General features: G+C 41.7%; 1 protein-coding gene across 5 annotated transcripts in view; it reads left to right on the top strand.

Moving 5' to 3' along the window:
- The first annotated feature begins 2,021 nt into the window (after positions 1-2,021).
- ATP7B (ATPase copper transporting beta) overlaps positions 2,022-23,655 on the top strand; it is a 48,052-nt gene continuing 26,418 nt past the window's right edge. Inside the window, exons 1-3 of one of the 5 annotated variants that reach the window (XM_069011390.1) lie at positions 2,022-2,032; positions 20,195-21,422; positions 22,972-23,208. In XM_069011390.1, the coding sequence (XP_068867491.1) occupies positions 20,243-21,422; positions 22,972-23,208 (1,417 nt within the window). In that variant the 5' untranslated portion in view covers positions 2,022-2,032; positions 20,195-20,242. Of the gene's footprint in view, positions 2,033-6,684; positions 6,854-12,048; positions 12,691-13,119; positions 13,134-20,194; positions 21,423-22,971; positions 23,209-23,655 lie in introns of those variants that run through there. The other 4 variants (XM_069011369.1, XR_011150006.1, XM_069011361.1 and 1 more) reach the window with 4 other exon arrangements.

Raw genomic sequence — 23,655 nt, 5'->3', positions numbered from 1 at the left:
TGCTGTAGCTGGCTTGGGGCAATCCCACACATGAGTACAGAGTGGAAGAACTCATTGAGAGAAGCCCTGCAGAGAAGGGCTTATGCAGTTCTCATGGACAAAAAGCTGGACAGGAGCTGGCAATGTGCAGTTGCAGTCCAGAAGGCCAACAGCATCCTGAGCAGCATCAAAAATAGTGTGGCCAGCAGGGCGAGGGAGGGAATTCTGCCACTCTCTCTGGTGAGACCCTACCTGGAGTTCTGCATCCAGCTCTGGTGTCTTCAACACAGAAGAGACATGGACCCGTTGGAGCAAGTCCAGTGGAGGGCCATGAAGATGGTCAGAGGGCTGGAACATCTCTCCTATGAAGACAGGCTAAGAGTGTTGAGTCTGAAGAAAAGAAGGCTCCAGGGAGACCTCACTGCAGCCTTCCAGCACTTAAAGAGGGCTTATAAAAAGAGGGAGGGTGGCTTTTTACATGGACAGGTAGTGATAGGACAAGGGGCAACAGTTTAAAATTAAAAGAGGAGCGATTCAGATTACATGTTAGGAAGGAATTCTTTATGGTGAGGGTGGTGAGGTACTGCAACAGGCTACCCAGAGAAGTTCTGGATTCCTTATCCCTGGCAGTGTTCAAGGCCAGGTTGGATGGGGCCCTGAGCAACCTGATCTAGTGGGTAGCAATCTTGACCACAGTAGAGGGCTTGGAACTAAATGATCTTTAATGTCCCTTCCAACCAAAACCTTTCTATGATTCTGTGACCTCTGGAGGTCATCTTCTCCAGCCCCCCTGCCCAAAGTGAGTACCTAGAGCAGATTGTCCAGGACTTAGTCCAGATGAGTTTTGAATACCTCCAAGGATGGACGCTGCACAACCTCCCTGTGTAACCTGTGCCGGTGCTTGGTCACCCTCACAGTGAAGAAGTGTTTCCTGATGTTCAGAGGGAACTTTGCATGTTTCAGTTTGTGCCCATTGCCTCTGGTCCTGCCACTGGACCCCAGTGAAAAGAGCCTAGCTCCTCTTTGCACCCTCCCTTCACACATTGATGAGATCCCTCTGAGCCTTTTCAAGGCCTCAGCAGTCCCAGTTCCCTCAGCCTTTCCTCACAGAAGAATTGTCCCACGCTCTTACTCAGTTGTTTTATTTTATTTTTTTTTAGTCCCTCTAGTGGTAATTAAAAACAGATGTATTAATACTTCCAAAGTTCTTCTGTTATCTTTTCATTAATCACAGGCTATTCAGCTGCTCATGTGAGCAGTATGAAAACTGTGCTGCTGACAGACTTGCAGACTGCAAAGCTTACCTTTAATGTGCGAATGGCCAACGCAGGCTAATTGAGTCATCGACACACGGCAACTTACCCACCTTCATGCATATGTAGCAGAGGATATTGCATGCATGCATTTAGGGTACTGACAAGAACTTTAGCAGGAGCAGTGATGAGCTCTCTGTGGTGTTCCCACTCCAGCAGTGAGAATGCAATTCATAACCTTGTCTGTAAAAATTCCACAAGGCTGACGTGCCAGTGGAAGTAAACTAGGCTTGTTATGAAATCAGTTTTGTTTTCACCTTCCCAGAGATGTACCAAGTTTTTAATCTTCTGTTGCCTCTGTAAGCACTTTTTGTCCTGTTTTAATTGCTTTCCTTATTAAGCTCCTTACTTAAAAGTAAATGGGCTTTCTAAAGTGACCAATATTTAGAATAAATAGCAGAATCCACTCACTGTGTGTTCTCCCCAAGCCTGCAAGGCATGTGAGACAGTTTTAAAGTATATTTTTGTAACTCTCATTCTTTCTGAGTACCCCTCATATGAATAACTTAGTAAGATAAAACCACTGGCAAGTATTAATAGAAAGAAACTGGATTAATATTGTGTAAGGATATTCATATGACAGTCATGTGGTCTGTTATACTTTCTTGTACAGTTAGTTACTTTCTTTCAGAAATATTCACTGTGTAGCACCAAGTCTCTTGTTCAGGGCTGCTGTCTGAGCTACCAAAATGCCTGGGACCGTTTTTAGTAGATGGAATCTCAGATCGTTCATATACACAGTAAGTTTTTTCACTTTTGTATGTGTCTTGTGATAGGCTGTTGAACATTACAGTACATTTACTTTTCATTGCATTGTAACAGGAGGCAGAAATAAAGTTGCACCAGTTCTGTGCTAAATATTTGTGAAGCAAAATCCAAGCATTGGCAATAAATTATGGCATTGATAGGAAAAACACTATAGGGTTATTTTTACTGATATCTTGTAATATTGAAGCTGCTAAATATAAGCAATTCTAGTAATTTCTTTTCCACTGTCATCTTTAATTCTGAGTTACATGTTCTAGGGCATAGGTGTTCACACCACGTATCTGTGAGCAAAAGCTGCCCTGCTTTTTTTTGGCAGAAGCAATGAAGAATTAAACAACTTGGATCTACAAATAATTTTTGCAGGAGAGCCTATAAAGCACGTTTATTTATATCACCAGGCAATTTATGAAGGTTGAACCCATATCTTTTGATTAACAGAAGGTTATTTTCACACAAATTGTTTCAGTTGGGCAAGGACCACGAAGGAAAACAAACTGGTTCCTGTAGATTTTGACAGTGTTTTAAACTCCCATGGAATCTAAACATCTGCCATTTTTTAGAGTGGCTGAAGGAAATGTTTTCAAGCAACCTCAAGCGCCGGCAGAAATGAGATGGCAAATGATGTACCCCTAATGATAACATCACTGAGCTTGCAAAATAACATGGGGACTCATCTTAAGTCCCAGCTTTTTCAGGTGGAAGTTTGGAATTCTTGAGGAGCTAGGGACCAGTTCTGTGGGTCTGTAATAGCAGATCCAAACCCTTTTTGCTTTTTATTCTCCTTTATGCAGATAGTAATATATTTGTGGCCATCTGCACCTAATTAGGACATGAAGGGTATCATGAAGGACCACCTCTTTTACAGTCATACCTTAATACCTGCTTAAATCAACTGTGAAACTCCTCAGGGAGCTATAAAACTTCACCGTGAATTTTTTACTGAGTGAGGTGCTTCCCTTTTCAAACTTTAAAGGATTCACAAAACTTGTTCACTGCACAGACTTGTTCAACCTGCATTTTGCCACATGTGTTTGTGCCCACCTCTCTGCCTGCTTCAGGAAGCAAGGAAGAGTTCTATTCAGATGAAAATCCAAGTTGTTTCACATGGAGCCAGGACAAAGCAGGATTTGCATTCTGTGCTCGTGTCTGGCTCCTTGGCACTGATTAGGAAAGAGAAAGGAGCCAGAAACTGCCTGCAGAGCAGGACAGAAGGGAGTTGGAGGAGACTGTTTGGCTAGTCCAGGCACGAGATGTGGGTACTGTGCCTCATCACCTCCTCTGACTTATTTCTATTCCAAGGATGAAGAAAGCTTGAAAGGTTGGTGATTTTCCCATGAAGTAGATTCAATCAAAGATTCTCTTTCAGGGGTGAACTGGGGCTGCTTAAAAGTAGTTCCCTGCTGCACTACCTCTTCTTTCAATAGGCAGAGGTACCAGGAGGGAATGATAAATGAATTGAGCTTGAATTTCCATGGCTAATATCTATGCTTTCCAGGAACTGAGGGCAGTTAATAAATCTCAGAAGGTTGCTCAGCAACTCTCAGGGTTGGTACTTTCTTTTATGCTGAGCTGTAGAATGCATTGGTTTTGACTAAATGTGTCCTTGGAAGAAACATTCTTTGCCTAGAGAACAGACTGATGTGACCTCTGGAAATGAGAGTATTACTGAGAGCTGAATAAACTCAATTTCAGAGTTAGAAAGCTTTTTTGTGTTTTCCTTTTCTCACAACTTCAGGCTCCCAGGAACTGTTTCTTTGGGAGCTAGATGTCTCCAGTTTCCTCTGTGTCCTCATGCAATAAATGAATGCTGTTTTTACAGTGAGTTTGAATCATGATGAGCCAGTGTGCATGGCATAGGAAACAGCCCGAGACAATGTCTGCATTTGAAACCAGGATTTTAACTGTATTTCAATCCAGGTGTTAAATATTTCAGATAAAAATACTTGTAAACAGAAAGAGGTTGACTCTGTATTGCCATTTCCCTTAGATCTTTTTCAAAGCAACTGTTTGCATGGAAGAGATTACAAAAAATTTGTAGCAGTTTCCTGTGTTGATACTTTCATCCCTGACTGTTGCTTTAGTTCTGACATTTGTACCTGAATTCTTACCAATTATTGTAGGCTGCCAGTGTTACATTATTCAATAGGGAGTTATTATCAGGTACTCCAGCAGAAAAAACCCAAAGAAACATAAAATAAAAAAACCAATGACAGCAAATATATTTTCATTTTTATTTTTTATTTCTCTTCTTCGTTTCTGTAAGTCTCTTCAGTGAATCAGTATGTCTCTATACAGGCAAGTTCTACTTATTTTCATGGTCACTTGAAGTATGTTTTTTGCACTGATAGAAACTGGCAGCTCTATGCCTTTGGCTCTTCCCTGAGAGTTAATGTAAGTTTATGTGAGATAATAGATGTGGACAGGGCACTGTTATATAGTTCTTAGCCCTGGATAGCAAATAATTGACAGGACTTTTGTAGAAATGCAAGTTAGCTGAACAGCAGCTCACATACGTTACAGTTTTGATCTCTGACAACTGGAAACAGAAAAGCCTTTATTCCATGTTCTCATCAGAGGTTCCCCTCTTCACTTCTTGACTGCTGGGGCAGAGTGGGTCAGCCAGAGAGCTGGAAAATCTTCTTCCCTCTCTAAATTGAGAAGAAAAATGCACCTAAGGGCAGCACTGTATTTGGGGAGGCCCCGGCTGCTGCCCCTCGTGTCCTTCAGCCCCACCATGAGTGCGGTGATGCTGAGGTCAGAGGTGTGGGAGCACTGCTCTGGCTTGTTTGCTCGTGGAAGGACAGTGGTCTTGCCTTGGCAGCACGTGGCACAGTCCAAAAGGGCGAGAGGTGGAAGGCAGGTGAGAAGGGCCCTCATGCCAGCCTGGTGGGGCTGTGCCTGAGCCCTGTGACACAGGGTCACCTGAGAGATTGTGCTCTCTGCAAGAGTGAGGCCACAGAGAGGGCTCTAACACCATCTTGCCTTTTTCTACCCAGTAACTGCAACCATTCCACAGGGAGAGGGAAACAAGAAGTAAAAGACCCAAACAAAAACTGGAAACCCCTCTTCCCAGGCAGAGTTTTGCCTGGATCACTGAGAAAGCAGACAGGACTTTGCTCAAGGCACTATGTTGGAGGAGCCCAGCTGTGGTGAGGAGTGCAGCTTTCAAGCTTATTTAGGGATTTGGGAGTTTCTGGAAACTCCTCTCTTTGTGTATGTAGGTGGTTCCTGCCAGTCTGACATAGACAGAAATAACTGTTAAGATAAACTGAATTTGGTCTTGCCTTTACATATCTAGCCTGCCCTAACAAAGGCAGTATGTTTGTATTTTAGATATGGCATCTGTAATGCAAACACAAGATGCTGGTTTGTTTTTTTTTTTTTCTTGAATTCAGAGGCTGAGAAGTCGACTGGCCATAGAACCTGAAATACAAGCTTAAATGAGAGTTATCAGTTTCTGTCTTGTTTTTGGTGTTTTGGTTTTTTTTTCTTTCCTTTTTCTTTCTTTTTTCTTTTTCTTTTTTTAGTTCTTTTTTTGGTATACTTTACAAGTATGATGTGATTTATGCTATTTACGTAGTCTCAGGTGCTTCATCAAATCTTTGTTTCTGTCTGTCAAACATGAGCACAAGAGTATTTTGAAACAAGTACTGGAAAGGAACTAATAGTAAGTGTAAATCGTGTGGACTGTACTGTTGGGGACAGTTTGGAGGGTATCTACTGTGTATGGAGGTCACTTAAGACATAGGCTTACATCTGTATAGGGGAAAACTTAATTGCAGATTTGGCAGGGCATCTTGGGGTCTGCTATTAGTTTGCCTGCTACAGAGTGAATGGCTGCTTACTTTGGGAAAAAAAAATTTAAAAATCAGTCCTCTCATTTACTTAAATCACAATTCAGAGACTTATCACTTCATATAATCAAAGCAAGTGTAAGAGATATTTTTAAAATGCTACAACAAATACTGAGAAGTTTACAAAATAAAAGTGGAAGTAACACTTTAATTATTTCTTATTTCTAAATGTGGATATTAAATATTAGTTCACAAGTAATAGCTCTTTGTTTTCTCAAATTAGCCTTTAAAAACAGTTACTTTTGTAATATTACTTATTCTCAAGTTGTATTTGAAATATTGCTGTTAAAATGGGTAAAATGCAGGTCCCTTTTCTCCGCATGGAATTCTAAAAAGCTTTTGCACAAACTTCACAAGACAAAACCAGCTCCGAGCAAGAGTAAATCATGGACAAGATCAGAAAATTAAGTTGGAAACACAGAAGTAAAAATACTGGTTTTGTTGTGGTGCTGCCTGACAAGTTCTGCCAGCCTTCTTAAACTACTTGGTGCATAAGCATTAGTGGAAATCTTGACTCAAATTAATTAATGCAGATTGCAATTGTTCTTTGCACTTAAACTCTGACCCAAAAGGTGTGCCTTTTTGTGAGATAATAAGATCAGCCTGGTAGTTTCCAGGCTCTTGAAAACAAATTTCTGCAGTATAAACAGATAACAGAAATTATCATAATGAAACCAACACTACTAAAAGCAGGCAAAGTACCAAGTCCACACAATTTGTGATCATACCAAAAGCTGTGGAATTAAAAGAATCAGTACATGTTTTGGGGCCCTGTTACAAACAAGGTACTTCGTTCAGTTTTGCTGGTTTCGAGCAAACAAACCTTTTTTAAATATTTGGAGAAGATTGAGTCTGCTTCCTGAAAAACTGAAGCCAAAGTCTGAACTGATTTGATTTGAAATGAGGTCATCAACTCTTATGCAATTTTAATCACAGCAGGTAGGAATTTGTTTCCCTGTATTTCAGATTTCCTTTTTTCCTTATAATGTAAGAAATAATGATTATGCTTCTTCATCTGTTAAAAGCAATATCTATACCATTAATGCTATAGAAACACTTGTTGCTGACAGTTTTCTTATGACTGTGGCCAAAGAGTTCTTTCTGATTTTGTGGCTCCAAACTATATGCCAATGTAGGTTAAGAGAGAGTTTTGTTGCTTCTTCAATACAAATCAAGTATGGCCTTTTTCTTTTATGTTGGGTAACAAGTATGTCAGTTAGGAGAATAAAGGACACAGTTAAGTACCATGAATATGACCAAGCTTCCGCTGAACTTTCAGCTGCAATTGGTTGATTCACGGAGGGAATGTGAGGCTTGAGTTGCTTAGTAGGACTGAAAAATGATTGTGGGGCAAGCGCAGGGATTTGTTTGAAGAAAAAGTGGATACCTTTACTAACTGCTTCTCTTTTAGCTTAAAGAGGGCCCTGACAGAGGAGAAATCGTTGTTTCACACAAGGGCTGGGTGTTTCACACATTCCCTCTCAAGCAATGTTTAAACAATTTGTTGTTACCTGTGAGTTGCCAGCACTGTTGTTTGTGATATTACATACTTTACTTCCCCCCCACCCTGACTTCTTTTTTTTTTTTTAACTCAATGCTCCATTTCCTGCAGTTGCCTTATATGTGTTAAAACCAAATACAATCTAACTCTTCTATGATTGGGGAGCGAAGGAATTCAAACATTTTAGCCGACAGCATCCTGAAGACAAATTAGGAAAAACTCAAAATATTGTCAAATATGAAATGACTTGTGGTTTAGCCTTGTATCATTGTTTGTATGCCTCATTGTATTCTTGTGATGATTTTATGACTGTGTTTTGGGATGACTGTATCATTGTATTTTGGTGGCTTAAAATGCTGTCTGAAGAGGAGAGTAGGAAAATGATTAACATCCAAAGGCAAGACTGGATTTCTAGAGTGATATATTAATACCAATACATCCCTCTTTGCACTGATATGAAGTGCACACATCTGAACTGATTCCTCTTGTCTGTCTGAGGGGTTGCTGCCTTAAGAGTAAGGCTAACTTTTCTGATGTGTTAAGAGGAAGGAGATTTGGCACAAAATAACCCCCCTTTTGTTCCGTCTGGATCTCAGGTATTACAGGGACTTGGGACAGCTGAGTGATAGCCCATTCAGATCTAAGCATCAGAAATGCAGAGCCAGTGTGGCACTGCAAGTCCAGGTGTGCTCAGTAAGAAGCACCACGGTTACAGATGCACAAACATTCACGTAAGTCTGGTTGTGCCCAATGAACTTTCAGAGCCAGATCTGAAGTCTGGTGGCATTCAGGAACTCTCATGGCCAAGTACAAGGTAGTGTCATTTACGGAGCAACAGAAATGCAGATAGTTACTGGATTGCTGGTGATAAATACACCATCTGAGAAGCATGAGTGAATACACAAAATATGAATAATACAGCTGGTGACAAAGACATTAAATTGCCAGATGGGTCTATAGGGCTAAAGTACAATCACAAATACAAGCTTGATTTCTGAATTTCCCAAAGAAGCACTCAGTATAGCTGAGTGTTCGAGTCCTACTTCATAGGCATTCACAAAGGTGGAGTCTCCTTTAGCCTCCTGCCCCACTTAAGCTATATCTGTATCATTTTCTTTGAGGGAGGGGAAAAAGGGAAATGTTAAAGTTGATGTCATTTCATGTTTAAGTGTAGTTTGAGAGACTTTGGTCATACATGTAAAGCATGTACAGGTTTTAGTCTGTTAGCATTTGAAGAGACATGAAAAGTAATATGTATTTTTGAGTTAGTGAAGCAAAGTTCAGCTTTTGCTCACCATTTGGGTCATTCCTGAGGCTTAGTTCCCACTAGCTGCACTGTTTTAAACAGGGCATGAGCACACCTCCATGCTGCTGCACCCTTTGTTTCATGCCTCTCTTAGGGTGATACACCAAGCTCCTCCAGTGTTTCTGCTCCTAAGGTATGCAGACACTTTGTTCCTGATGAACTATAGCAAACTCATGTGCTCCTTCTTGCTGAACTTTGTTTTTCATTTTTTCTCCCCACACAGATAAAAGAAATAAGACCCCCTAACCTCCAGATCCGCATTTTTTTCCTTCAACCCAAGCATCTCATCTTCCAAGGCATTGTTAAGAGTATTTAAGATGCTTTCTTTGGGCACAGAACCAGAGGGATTAAACGCAGGCCAGGATATCCTGTAAAGCCAAGGATGAATGCACCTGGGAAACAAAATTTATGTGAGAACACATTGTTCTTGTGTGTTTATCATGTAATCTGATAATACAGGTAATATAAAGGGGAAAACATGTTTTATCAGTTCTGAGCCTTTAAATCAAAGGGATTTAATTTTCTTGGAATGTCCTGTGTTTTCTGACATGAAAATGCAAACACCATTGCTGGACACTAGCAGAAAGCTGTGAAGGCAGCAGGCATGTCTTCTATTTGCCATCTGAATTTCATGCTACCAAGCCAGAGTGATTCCTCCGGATGAACATCCTAAGCTGTGCAAAATCCTGCCTTAAACCAGAGTGGTATTGGTATCAGATGAGAAGGGCAACATTGCCTTTCCTATTTCAGCTTTAAGTAAAAGGCTTACCCTCAGTTTGCAGATGACACAATTAGCTTAGTCTCTAAAGGAGCAATTAATTGAGATAGAATGGAGAAAATATTTTGGAAACCAGTAGCAGTCTGTTGGAGTGCAGCAGCAATCGCAGAGGTTAATTCCAAGCATTTGCCTTACCTCCCTGGGAGGCACTGCCAGCCTTGAGGTGCCAGTATTGGATCCCTTCCTGAAGTGTCTCCTGAACCATAAGAGAGTTGTGCAGTGATTGATGTGGGGCAGGACCTCTGAGCTTTCAGTCTCATGTATTAATGTAAATAGGAATTACTTCGCTTTAAAAGATGCTTAGTGGTTTCTGCTTTGTGAATGGTGTCTCTTCTCCAAGAGCTGCTGGACACTCTATCAGTGGCACAGGTTTCATTTGCCATTGCTCTGCTCCAGCCCACAGGTAAACTAGGTACTGAAAGTGGTTAAAATATATCTTATGTCCCTTTCATCTGAAGAACTATAGCAAACTTTTTTCCCCCAGCCAAATAATTCTTTTTAATGTGGATAAATACCTTGAAAGGTGAATGTGCTCAAAGCACAACTTCACGTGTTTTTTCTCTATCTCCAAATCAGTGTTCAGGACTCTGCTGAAGGCAAAGGACTGTGGGGCACTAAGCAAGAATTTCTCTCCATTGCTGTTAGAAACAAACAGATTTTTACCTTAGGGTTGCTCAGAAGCTGTGGGGGGAAAAAAGGAGGGGAATAGGAGAGAAGATACTCAACATCTTGTTATTCTGTCAGTCTAAGTTGAGCTTTCCTGGTGAACCTGAAATGAAGGAAAAAAACCCTTAAGTTGTTTTTACAGCCTGTTTCATCACAGGATACTTTCCTGAATATTAGTTACTTGCAAAAACATGCTAGGTAGGGTTTGGGATATTTTTAATAGTAAAGATACTGTCAGAGATGACTGGATCAAATATATGCTTTATTGATGGCCAGAAACTAGAATTCCAGTTCCCCAAGAAAATCTAGAATTTGAAATTGCCATTATTTGGAATTTCTGAATATCTTTGATTTGGGATGAGAGGCCTGTTTTGTTTTAGAAGGACAAATATTAGTTTTTAACTTTATATATGTACTTAGTATGTAGTAGATGTAGCTTGGTATTTAAACACGTTGTGCTGAAATTTTTCATGTAAGTCAAATTATATGATTTTCAATTGCTCATTTCAAAATCAGTTAAAATCAGTAATTCCTGAAATTATTTCACCTTTAACACAATTTTCTTTTTCAGTAAAATGTTTGAACTGAAGTCAGATGTTGTTCTAACTGGTTTCACTGGTAAATGCAGAATGAACACAGATACATTACTCTTTGTAGTAATTCTCTTTAGAAGAACCATTTCTCAAAATGTTTTCAAAATAACCCTTTTTAAAGGTTTAATATTATCACTGTTTTTTTATATTACGACAATGATACAAAACAGTGCTGCAGCAGTATTTGGAGTTTCACTTCTCTGGCAGAAGACCTTTTTTTCCCAAGAACTGAGAATCCATAGTATTGGGGAAGTTATGACAGGGAGACAAGCTAGGATGCTAATGTCCTGCATGGTGGCTTTTTGGACCACTCTCTATGTGACACGGGTGTGTGGGGTGTACCTCTGCCTTTGGAAGGAAGAAGAATCAGAATTTGTCCTGTCATTGGTTTTTAGTAAAGCTAGCTGATGGTATAGAGGCACATTTTAGAAAGTATAAATGTTATACTAATTCTTTTGTCAGGTGGAGTGTCTGTCATTGATCCCTCAGGTTTTGTGACATGACAGAGATATGCTGAGATTTTGACCCTGTGTGCTAACCTCTGCATGGGAGTAAATTTGTTACTTTTTCCTACAAGTCCAAGAGATTCTGATTAAATTTAAACCAATTATTTTAAGGCTTGCATGTGCAGTGATATCACTGCGCAGCCAGGGAGGGTGGAAATTGCTAATACATCTATTATACTTTATAAATTTTATAAATGCATGGCCCTGTTCAGCGGTGCCTTCAGAAGGGGACTGCACTGCTGTGGACTTGGGAACAGGTGATCCCACTTACTGTGTTAGCACAGTGCTGTGAATTTGCTGTGGGCAATCCCAGAGAAATATATTCAGGCTTGGCTCAAGGCAGGCAAGTGGCAGTACCTGTTGTGTGTATGGCTGTCTAAAGTAGATATTCCTGTTGTTGCCCAGAGAATTTAAGGAGAATGTATCTTACTTTCTTCCTTTCTTCCTTTCTGGCACTAATTGCTCATTTAATTTTTTTGGTTAATTGGTTTTTAGTAAAGCTTGCTGGTGGTAAAGAGACACATTTTAGGAAGTATAAATATTGTACTCACTCTTTTGTTTTCCCTCTTGAAACAAAGAATGAATGTTCTTGTGCCCTGAATGAGTGAAAGACCTTTGGTCTAGGAGCCTTATCTAATTAGGTAATTGTGGACATGTTGTCACTGTTAGAAGGGACTTCATTTTATCCAAGAAATCCCCAGTAATTTTATAGAAGAAGGAAACAGAACAGTGTTTTCCCTGTGTAGGAGCTGTGATTGTGCACATGGCCACAAGGAGCTAATGCCTGTCTGTGTGGGCTGGTTACACGCTGGCTGCTGCACACAGGTCATGTTTGAGTAGCTTGTGAAAGACAGCCTTGGCTGAGCCTGCTGCAACGCCGTGTGCAGAGATCAGCAGTGCCGAATGCAGTTTGGAAAGCACCAGGGATGCCAATTGGTGCGAAACATTCAAACTGGCAGGGAGAGCAGGTAGCTGAGTGCAGCAAGCAGCCTACATAAGGATCACAGGTTCCATCTGGGATTTTGTGATGAATGCCTAATGAGCACATGGATTAGACGGGCAGAAGTCTTCATGCTTCTGTAAATGTAGCTGAAAGAAGCGTGGCTTACAGGACACCAAATAACTGTTCCCGTAAAACTTTTGTTTGGCGTTGCAGCATTTAAAGTCCAGAAAAATAATGGAGAGAAAACTGGACAATAAAATGAAAAGGGAACTGTCCTACTTAGCTACTTTAAACGACAGAAACATATCCCTGGTGTCTATTCGTAAGCAGCAGGCAGCTCGTGATGTGCCTGAACTACTGATTATTGGTGAAAAGTCCAAGACAGCATCGCTGGTAAAAACAAGCAGTAACTTGCAGAAAGAAGAGGAACTTTCTCAGAGTTACTCCATGGGAATGACAGAAGTCAATACAGTTGAAAGACAGGTCAGTGAGCTGGTGTGTGTGGGGGGGTGTGTGTGTGCATGTTGGGAGGGAAGTGGTGTTTCTGAACTGGTGAATTTAAAACAAAGCATATTGGACATGGGTTGTATATTAAAGGAGGTTAAACCTTCTTTATCTAAATTGTCTCAATCCCCAGCATGGATGCTGGCCAGCCCCATAACAAGCAGTACAAATGCAAAGTCCTCTGGAGATCCTCTGAAAATAATCCTTGAAACGAGATATTAATGATGACTTATGCCATAGAACCTAATGAGCATTGTTTCAGCTCCACCTCTAATAATACAGAGTGGTGATTCTTAGGAAGGAAACATAATAGTATTTCTCCCTTTGAACTGCAATTGCTTGAGTAGTTTGACAGAAGCTCATACTAGTTTGTTGTCTGGAATAACAGAAATTGCAGAAACATTAAAAGGTCCTTATTGTAGGTAAGTAGTTTATTTATACCTACTAAGTGGGTGCTAGTGAAGTTCTTGATAAATACATCTGTGGCAACTTTTTTTAAAATTCAGTGTTGTATATAACTGTGGTATTTTTGGAGATTAACTGCTGTGGTGAAGAGACTTAGATCAATGCTCATAGAAACATGGTGAGGTTTATTATTTTAAAAGAGGTTTTGCTGTTTAAAATGTATGTACATTGCAGTAATGTAGTTTGGATCAGTGAATATTGTGAATATTTAAGGAAAAGAAACTCTCAGAACAAAACTCAGTTGGTTGGAGTATGGCGCTAATAATGCCAAGGTTGTAGGCTTGATTCCTGCATGAGCTATTTGCTGAAGAGTTGGACTTGATGATCTTTGTGGGTCCCTTCTGACTCAGAATATTCTGTGATTCTGTGTTTTCATGTTCTTTGAAACTATGTATGCTTAGAATGGCTGAAATAGTGTCAGACTGGAATGAAATAACAGCCAGAAGAGACCAAATATACCTCAAGGCTTTTTCTGCCTTGAGTTACTTCTTGTATTATAAATGTTTGCTAGAAAACAATCCTGACATAAATGACTTTGTTCTACCAAAGGATCTCTTCTCTGTATTCAGTTCACTGAGGTATATATGTTGCTTGTACTGGTGCTATGAAGAACATCACAAAGAGGTTTGCCTTGTTTTAATTCTAAATTATAAAGACATTTCATTTACAGCAAGCCTTTCCCCTTTCCCTTAAACCAAATGTGGTTTATACAGTTCCCTTTAATTTAAAAGTGCCTGCTAAGGTCTCTGAGGTTTGTTGACTACAGTGTAGGTGTCATTTCAGTAAGACTGGCTGCAACTGCCTAAACCTTTTCCCATCATCTGTACTGTTAGAGAAACCTGATCCCAGATGGGGAATAGCAGTCCCTTGGCAGAAGCATTAGTATAATCAACTTAGTATTTTAGAAACAGAAGCTCCATAAAGGCTGCTTGGTAGTAATATTCTCATTGAATCTTGATATTCAGGTTTAGAGGTGTTTTTTCCCTCATTTAAGACTCAGGAACTGTTTGAAAAATAACAAATTGTGTTATAACTAGGTACTGAATATAGTAGCTACTGACATTTGTTAATTTTAGTTTGGGAGAAGAGGGAGAAAGAACAACCAGTTAAGATCTAATACATTTAAACAATATGCTCTAATGAGATGCACTGAAAAATGTTAAGGAGGGAGAGGATTGATTTTCTGTCTACTCAGAAGTGCTGCTGTTACAGGCACAAAATTGAAGACTCGTGACCTTTGATGTTTTTGTGGCTGCTTTGCCGTCATTTTGTTGTTCACTGTCTGTCTATAATAAACTGGGAAACATCTGAAGCGTTTAATTATTAGTATGTGGCTTTTCAGTTGTGTGCTGCTGCTGCCTGAATCCAAAGCCATGAATCAGGCGGTTGTGAAAGAAGGAAGTAGGGAAGGTAAAACACAGATAAGATAATTCTTTGGCAGTTGTGTGCTCAAAGGTAAGAGGGCAATAACTGATTTCAGCCCACAGAGGTGCAGGGAAAAGAGCAGCCCAAAACTTCTGGACATAGTGGATGAGAGGTTAAGTGAGCTCCAGAATTTGTGGATGAGCAGGCAGGGAGAGGCAGAGGGGAGGTGCTGAGTGGGCTGGCCCCCATCGCCTCCCTGGTTGATCGTGTGGCATCACCCTGAGGAGTCTGGTGCTTGAGTTTCAGGATGTGAAAGTTGCCATCCCTGCAGGCCAGGCAAAGGAGGGCAGGAGAGCAGGACCAGCCAAGGGGGGAGAGCCTTGCTGGATGAGCAGAGAGGAGCAGTACTGTGCTGGATCTCGGTGGGCATGATGCTCAGGGAGTTGTGGAGTGCATCTGTCACAACCTCAGCCTTGTGCTTCAGAGGCCAAGAGTGTTATACTGGCATTTTGGAGGTGGCTGCACCTCTTGGGAAGGGGAAATGGGTGGAAGGATGGCTTTCCTGGTGACAAGCCACCCCACAATGTGACCATGAAACACAGCAATGGAGGCAGCACGGGGACTCAGCCAGGGTGGCTGGTGGCTGGGCCGTGAAGCCAAGGAGGGCACAAACCTTGTTGAGTTCACAGCCATGGTGTTGCATCCATTCTCAAGACATGGGTCACCATGTGTACGTGTGTGTGTGTCTTACCCAGTGCTGTGGTTTCCTTGTCTTTGGGTTTTTTCTAAGTTCAGTTGTTTTTCTCACATTTATTATGTATCCCTTCATTGCTTGAACTCTCAGCCTTTGCACATCTGAATGGGAGTATCCAAAAGAAGGAGCCTGTTTTGGGGGACCATGGGTCAGCATGATGCTAGGCCTCTGAGGGTAGCCCTCATTGGGGTGGGTTTGCCCCACCAGCCATACAGACCATGGGCGAGGACTACCTTTCCCAATGGACCTGTCATGAGCTCTGGATACTATGATGCCAAGAGCTGTATGCCAAGGGCTCAAGACTTGGTGCTTCCAATCCAGCAGAATCTCCCTGCCCTGCTCCACCTCCATGCTTTTGCAAACAGTTAGTCCAGCCCCAGGGCATATTCCTGTTGGATGATCTTCGTCCTGCTGGCTGGAGACAGTCAGAAAGTGGAGCATGAGCATCTGCCTCTTCCAGCTGTTCCCAAGCCCTGCTTTGCCCCAGGACGGGCATGAGTGCTACAGCTCCTGTCTGAGACATCAAGGGTTGTTCTTCATGCCTTGTTTTTTTGCTTTGAAATCCTCATACTGGACATGTGCTTCAGGTTCCACGCTCCTGCACATTTGCTACTCATCTTGGGTCTGGTTCAGAGCTGTGTCCTGTAGATGCAAGTGTTTTCCAGCCAGCTCTGGTGCTTTCTTTAAAGCTCTCTCCATCTATTACTGCTTCTGTGTCATTAATTTTTCAAATTTCTTCTTTTTTTTTTTTTTAATTGTTCATATGAGCTTCATAACTTCTTTGTGTCAAGATTCTTAGCTTTCAGACTGGAGCCTCGGTCTGCTATGTGCTTTCAGTTCCAACCTTTACTTGCAGAACAAAGGAGGAAAAGAATTGTCATCATTTCATGTGCAATTATTTATATATTCTTTACACAGATACTGTAAAAATATGCATGAGACTGGTAGAGCAAACAGACTTGGTGTACACCTGCCCTTAAATGTCACCCATTCTCCTTTGGTGTGAGAGACGAAAGAGTAACTATGGCCAGTTCTTTCAGACATTCCCTTCTGGATGTAGAGTCAGATGCATTTCCATTATTTCATTCATGTTTCTCTCTAGGCAGAAACAAGCCTGAGACTTCCAAGCACCTTCTTTGGCATTTTTGGTGGTGATTGCTTCTCTGATCCTCTTGCAGATGGTGTCTCTGAATTACTATACAGCCTCGTAGATTCCATTTTATATGTGGGTGTTGGCTGGCATCAGGAAACCCTTTTCTGACACCCAGCACGTGCCTGAGGAGAACTATGGACACATTTCTGTATGCCTCATCCACGTGTCCTTACATGAATCTGCTGTTTTCCTCTTGTCTGGTGTAGAAGCACTCTTCTTGCAATTACACACATAGATGTATTTGTGCCTCTTCTGTTTGTGGGGTTTTTTTGAAGCTGTTAAAAACAATACTAAAGGCTTTGTAAATATTTTATTTGTGCCTGTGCATATTTCTTGGTTTTGGGGGGAGGTTCTTCAATGTTTTGGCACTTGTGTGTTTTTGGTGGGTTTTTTTTTAAAGGAAAAAAGCTTTTTAGTTTTCTTATATCCACATCCCCTCTATTTTTCCCTTGTCATTTAAAAATTTGTGTGCAAGGATTTTTCTCCTACAGAGCACAAACATCTGGTTTTGACAAGTAACAAACAAAAAAATTTTGCCAATTCTTCTGAATGTTGGGATAGCTTTTTATGCAAAACATAAAGCAGTGGCCAAGTTTTGAAGTTTCTGTGGCTTACAATGCATTAAAATAGCAGAATCAGTCCTTGCTTTTATGTTTTTCAAAAGACTGGATAATGAGAAATACCCTCTAATATTTTTACACGATTAATTTGAATTGCTTTTATGTCATGGGGTACCTAGGAAAACTGAGACAGTAAGGAGGGGGGTGGAGGGAACACACTGGAGGACATAAGGCCTGTGATGGTTCCTGAGTTTCATCTGCAAGTGGTGGCCAGACAGGCAGTGAAGCAGAGAGCGGAGGATGCTCGTCTTGCCTGTTTCACCAAAGGATGCAGAAGGCAAATGCCTTTGTCCTGTGAGCCTAAGTACACACACAGGGTGAGCTTCTGTAACTGTCACACAGATTTCACTGGGTGTTTGTGATAAGAGCAGGCCACTGCGAGCAGTGTCCTTGGGGGACTGGAGACAGGGAAGAGCAGATGAGGGACAATATTCACATAACAGTTCTTGAGGCAGAATTTACAATAAGTTTGAGTTTAGGCCACATTTGAAATGTGGTGGTTGAGAGACTGTTTTCACATGGGTTTTTTCCCACACGCAAGGCCAGGATATTATTTCAAATTATGGGAAGTCACAATAACAGGAAGACACAAGAATGGGAGTGTCTTGGTTGTCTTTGTGTGGTGCTTAAACAGGGAGCCACCTTTGCAGGGAAGTCTGATTAACTGTTAATGCTTTGTTTTGAAAGGAGGTGCTTGTGGCACATTTCCATGTATGTTGGGGATTTCACTAGCTTCTGGAAAGGGAAGTGCAAGGAGAGCAGTGTCCGGGGTGCTGCCAGGCCTGTGGGAGGAGAAGGCAAAAGAGGATGCTGGGACTAAAATATTCCTGTGACTCTTCTTTCCCAGCATCTCTGGAGTGCAGCCATGAGGCCAAGCAGAAAGGGAGGGAGCAGGAGGGAGAGTTTGCTGTCAGGATAGTTGAGGGGCTGCACCATAATTCTGAAGAGTTGAACTTGCTCATTCCTCCTCCTGTTCTAACAATTACAGTATGGAAAAGGCTGAAAGCAAATTTCTCGTCTTAAATTTTTGTTGGTTTGGTTGTGACCCCAGACCTCATTATTCCCAAGCTGTCTAAGCGTGAAACAAAATCAAGTTAATGAATTTTGAATACTGCATCAAATGAACTGGATGCAGTCTAGTGTTACTAAGCAGCCTAAATGCTTCTCGTCCATGCTGTGGTATTGAGAAAGGAGTTTTCTTGTGGGTCACAGGAACAGGATCTGCAGTACTGACCCTGATCCAGTGGCCCCTTCTCCAGGCTCTCCCTGCAGTAATGCCCAGCATCGGACATTTTACTGAATGCCAGAGAGCCCAAGGCTTTGCAGGCAAGAGAATAGATTTATCCTAGTGGCTTTCATCTAGATCTTTAGTATTCAAAGTTGCCCTTAACCATGGACGTGAATTTTCATGTTCTTTCCATGAAATCTGACAATCTAGGACTTGTCCCTGCCCTTTTCAGTCTTCCTCATCACATGGCTTCAGCAACTGGAGACAGAGTCTGTGCTCTCAATACTTGTTCTTGAGAAGCATTGGTGCTTTTTTTTTTTTTTAATATTTCATTTTCAATTGAATTGAGTGCATTCAGCTGTAGAGTTCCGGTACTGCAGAGCCCATGATCTGACAGAGATAGTTTACTTCTGGCTGGCCTATTTCAGTACTGGCCATCCTGAAAACCAGTGTTGGATCAAATCAGTGAGTTACTGTAGCACAATTTACAGTCCTTCTCAGGTGACTCACAAGTAGGTAAATAAAATTAAACGACAGTGAAAATATTTTCTTGTAGTTCTGTGTCTTTCAAGGCCTTTGTTAGATACAGATTTCAAGGTGTCCCGGTTTGAGACAAATTAAGGGAAATGCTGTGGGAGGAACGTCCCCTCTGATAGAAGGCAGGTTTCAGCTGCCCCTCCCCCACCAGGTTCGGAAAGAAAATTCATCGAAGGAAAGTGAAAAAGGGGAAAAAAACCCCCTATTTATTTAACAAACACAATGTACGCAGGCACGTGAAAAGAATAATGCTAAATAATAAAACCTCTCGCTGTGGAGAGAACCTGGTCAATTTCAGTCCTTTCTGTGGGTGTGGCTTTCTCCTCTTCGGAGCTGGGTCGGCTTGGGCCCCTCCGGGCCGAGGTGTAAGGTCTCCTGGCCGATGTTTTGGTGTTGTTGAACGGTCCAAAAGAGAAGAAGAAGAAACCGAAGTTTCAGGAAAACTCCCTGCTTTAGCTAACGAACAGAAAGCTAGCTAGAAAGTGGGAGAATGTCACTCCCTTCCCTGCTGCAGAGCTGAGCTGAGCAGCCGGAGCAGAAGCCAGCGAGCTTATCTCTGTTTTTGAACACGGCGCCGGAGGAATTCCACCGGCTTCCCCCCGCTTAAAGGTCTGCCTTAAAGCTACAGAAAAGGCACAGGATTCGTGTCTGGGCATAGAGCAGGCGATAGGGGATACACATCATAAAGTCACCCCAAGACACAACGTAAAAGGTCTGTATATTAAATGCAGAGAGCCCAAGCCTTTGTGTGCATGCATACAGCTCTTCAAGTATCATGCAGCAGACCCTCCCTGCACCAACTTGTTTCAGGATTCTGGAAGAGTAATGATTCTGTTTTCTTGGGCTTTTTGGTTTTCTTTGGTTTGGTTTGCACTCCTCCTGAGAAGTAGCAGGTTGGCCAAACTGGGCCAGTTTATGGTCTTTTGGAGAGGCAGTCAGCGCACTCTCTACTGTGACCCATTGTGCCAGTGACAGTGTGCTCTGAAGAGCAGCCCAGGCTGTGTGATGGAAGTGTCCTGTGGCTGCAGAGAACTCAAGTTTTAAATTACTTAGTTGGGGTACGAATATTGAGTCAATTCTGCTTTTATATCCCTAGTCAGTATTTTCTAAATTGACGCTCAAGAGACCTGTCAGAAGCCTGGTTCATCATCATGGGCATAACTCGCTGGTAATACATTCAAAGTGTAAAATAATGTTGTAAAGGGTTAAAAGGGTTGTGACCCCATAAAGGCTTGTAAAGGTTTTGGCCATATAGACTGACTTGAGAGCACTTCTAATATGTGCTTGAGAGCATATGCAGACTGTTGTTGCTTTTACAGGGCTGAAGATAACATGCATTTATTTTTACTTTTTCTTCTTAGGCTTTGTCCAGCACTGATTCTCCTCCTGGTTGTGAGCTGAAGCCTACAATGAAACATAATTTTGCTTTTGACAACATGGGCTATGAGGAGAGCTCTGAAACCATGCCCTCTCCACCTTCCCAAGAGCATAGTGTGGTAGTCAACATTGTGGGAATGACTTGCCAGTCATGTGTGCAGTCGATAGAAGGCCAAATTTCCAAGGTGAAGGGCATTTTGAGAATTAAAGTCTCCCTTGAGCAGAACCATGCTGTTATCAAGTATCTGCAGTCGGAAATAAGTCCTGAACAGATTTGCCAGGAAATTCTGGATATGGGCTTTGATGCCAACATAGCAGAAGATAAGTTGACAACAGCAACTGTAAATTTGCCAAGCTTGAAAGAAGCAGTAGTTAAGCTTCGGGTAGAAGGCATGACGTGCCAGTCCTGTGTCACCAGCATTGAAGGAAAGATTAGGAAACTACACGGTGTAGCAAAAATCAAGGTGTCACTTGATAACCAAGAAGCAATTGTTGCTTACCATCCTTACATCATTCAGCCTGATGCCCTCAAGAGACACATCAGTGACCTGGGGTATGACTGCACCATTAAAAGCAAATCAGCCCCTTTGAAGCTGGGTGCCCTTGATCTCCAGCGCTTGCAGAATGCAAACCCTAGGGAGACACCTGCGAGTCTCAAGAGTGATGGGCTGGATCCACTGGTCACTGAGATGGGTAGCACAGCTACAGTGACTTTACAGATAGAAGGCATGCACTGCAAGTCCTGTATCAGAAACATCGAAGGAAATATATCAGATCTTCCTGGCATAAAAAGTATTAAAGTATCTTTGGAGCATAAATGTGCTGTGGTACAGTATACCCCAGATTTAATCACCCTGTCAGCTTTGCAGCAAGCTATTGAATCCCTTCCACCTGGAAACTTTAAAGTAACACTCCATAATGGTTCAGAAGCAGGCAAAGCAGCATCTCCCTCAGGTGCTTTCACATACGATCTCATCAGACAGCCACCACAAGGCACGACACTTACGGCTGTAATTAAGATTGATGGCATGACCTGCAATTCTTGTGTACAGTCCATAGAAGGGGCCATATCACAGAGGCAAGGAGTGCAGCATGTAGCAGTTTCTCTAGCTGGCAGTACTGGGACCATACACTATGATCCAGCTGTCACGAGTGGAGAAGAGTTAAGAGCTGCCATAGAAGACATGGGATTTGATGCCTCTGTACTGACAGGTAACTTTTTTCTTCTGTGGGTAGCGTGCCAAGCTGGGTCATGCAACATCTTCACTGAGATTCCTTTCTGGAGAGAAACTTAAAGCATCACATTGACATTGTCTCTTCTGAATGTCTGGCCTGATTCCACCTTGCTTAGCAAGGGAGAGAGGTTTCAGCTGTAGAGCACCTTGTTTTGGCCCTTAATAACTGCAGCAGTGGGTATAAGAGCTGAGTTACATTATGAAGCTAAAAGGTCTGAGGTGCGAAGTCTTTGAAATAGCTCATCCCCTTACCCCCTGAAGTAGGTTTCTTCCTATGTCTACAGGCTGCTGTAAGTAGACCTATCAAACCAAATGTTTTCATTTATATTCCAGAATAATAAAACCTACAAACTTAATGAAATGTCTTTCATTTAAAACCACTTTTTACTTAGTTAAAACCTCTTTTTAGCATCTTTAGCCTTTGAACTTTATTTCTCAAGTATTTTTACCTGCCTTACTTCACTAAACCTCGCTTTAGGCAAGGTAAGTGGCAAAATGCAGGTACTCTTTGGTGGAAACAGCTGCTTTTACATGTCAGCTGCAGTAGTGTGTGCATTTTGCACATGTGCTCAATGTTTAAAAAGTTTTGATGTACAATCTCCTCTCTAGCAAACTTCTAATGTGGCGATTTTTACCTGCTTCAACTAAATATATCAGCTTTGAAATACTGATGTAGTTTACCTGAAATTAAGCAGTTTGATCACAGAAAACCACATCCTATTCACTTCTCTCATGGTTCCAATCCCTCTGAATCTGTGGTACTACTACAAATGAGGAGGGGCCTTTATGTGGCGTTAATTATGATTTGTTAGTTTATAATTTGTTGGTAGGAGACCTTCCAATACATCTGTGGAAGAGGAGGGAACCCCTTGTGTTTAACATGTTCAGAGGCAACTCCTGCTCCTTTACACAAACCTCTGCCCAAGGGAGGTAGTTTGTGAACACAGCTCGAGTTGTTGTGTGTCTGTTCAGTATCTGGCAAAGGGTAAAAATGTTTGCAAGAGGCCTGTTTGTGTTCAGGTCTCCTGGGTGCTTCCAATACTCATTTTGCAGTACTTGCACTGTGAATACTGTGCCATAAAGACAAACCTGTTGAGAAACTTGTTGTTTTCCTTGTTGAGATGAAGTGATATGAGTTCTGCACAGATGGCAACAATGACAGAATGGATATGACTGGACTACATTCTCTGTGCTGGATAAGGACCTTCTAGATACCAAGATATCTTTATCAAGTGGAGGTAGCTGTCAGCTCTAGGCATTGAAATTGCAGGGAATCATTTGCCATCTGAAAGTGGAAAACTAGTTCTGTAGAGTTAAATGGTCATGCAAGTTGTACTGGTGAATGTGTATTTTTATAAGCATAGTAACAACCTATATTACTTCCATGTGGAGACCAAGGTTATCATGTCACTGTCCAAACAACAGTGAGGGTTTGTGTGGTTGATAAATATGACTTGTTTGTACTTCTGCATCATCCAGTCACACTGTAAATAGTGTGTGTTCAGTGTATTGTGCATTTATTCAAGATACTGCTACTGGAGAACGCTGGTGCCAGCCTGATGCCAGCAAAGCTGCCGTGAAACCTGGAGCTCCAGAGCCTCCTCACCAAGGCTGTGCCTCAGATGCTCTTCCAGACAGTCCTCACCTTGATGGGTCAAACAGGCGCAGTGGAGCCACAGAAGAAAAGTGTGTTTTACAGATCACAGGCATGACCTGTGCATCGTGTGTATCTACCATTGAAAGAAATCTGCAGAAAGAAGATGGTAATAAATTTAAGATTCCTATAATGAGTCTATCAGCGACAATGGGATGGAAAAGGCATTCTATGAGATTAATGGAAGAGGCTGCCATACATCTGGAAGTTAAATAGACTTAATGCTCTTTCTTAATGCTAATGTAACTATGCCACTGTTCAACTGTCCTATTGCACTGGTGGACAAACGATGAACATACTTGCAACAATAATTTGTTGTAATGTGATAAAAAATTCAAATAAGTCTGAAGACAAGAACGGAGAAATGGTTCTCATTTAGTTTTCAGGGCCTTGTTGGTTTACAAAGCCATCCATCTCGTCCAGAGCCGTTGAGACCTCTGGCATGTTTGTGATGTGAAACTTACCCTTCAGGGCATATTTGCACAAGCAGGTACAAACAAATGTATGGCTCCACTGCCAGAGTAAGCTTAGGCACAGTGGTGTTTACTAGTCTAGA

The sequence above is a fragment of the Aphelocoma coerulescens genome, chromosome 1, assembly GCF_041296385.1.
Source record: "Aphelocoma coerulescens isolate FSJ_1873_10779 chromosome 1, UR_Acoe_1.0, whole genome shotgun sequence".
Classification (NCBI taxonomy): domain Eukaryota; kingdom Metazoa; phylum Chordata; class Aves; order Passeriformes; family Corvidae; genus Aphelocoma; species Aphelocoma coerulescens.
This window is presented reverse-complemented; position numbering and strand designations above follow the sequence as displayed.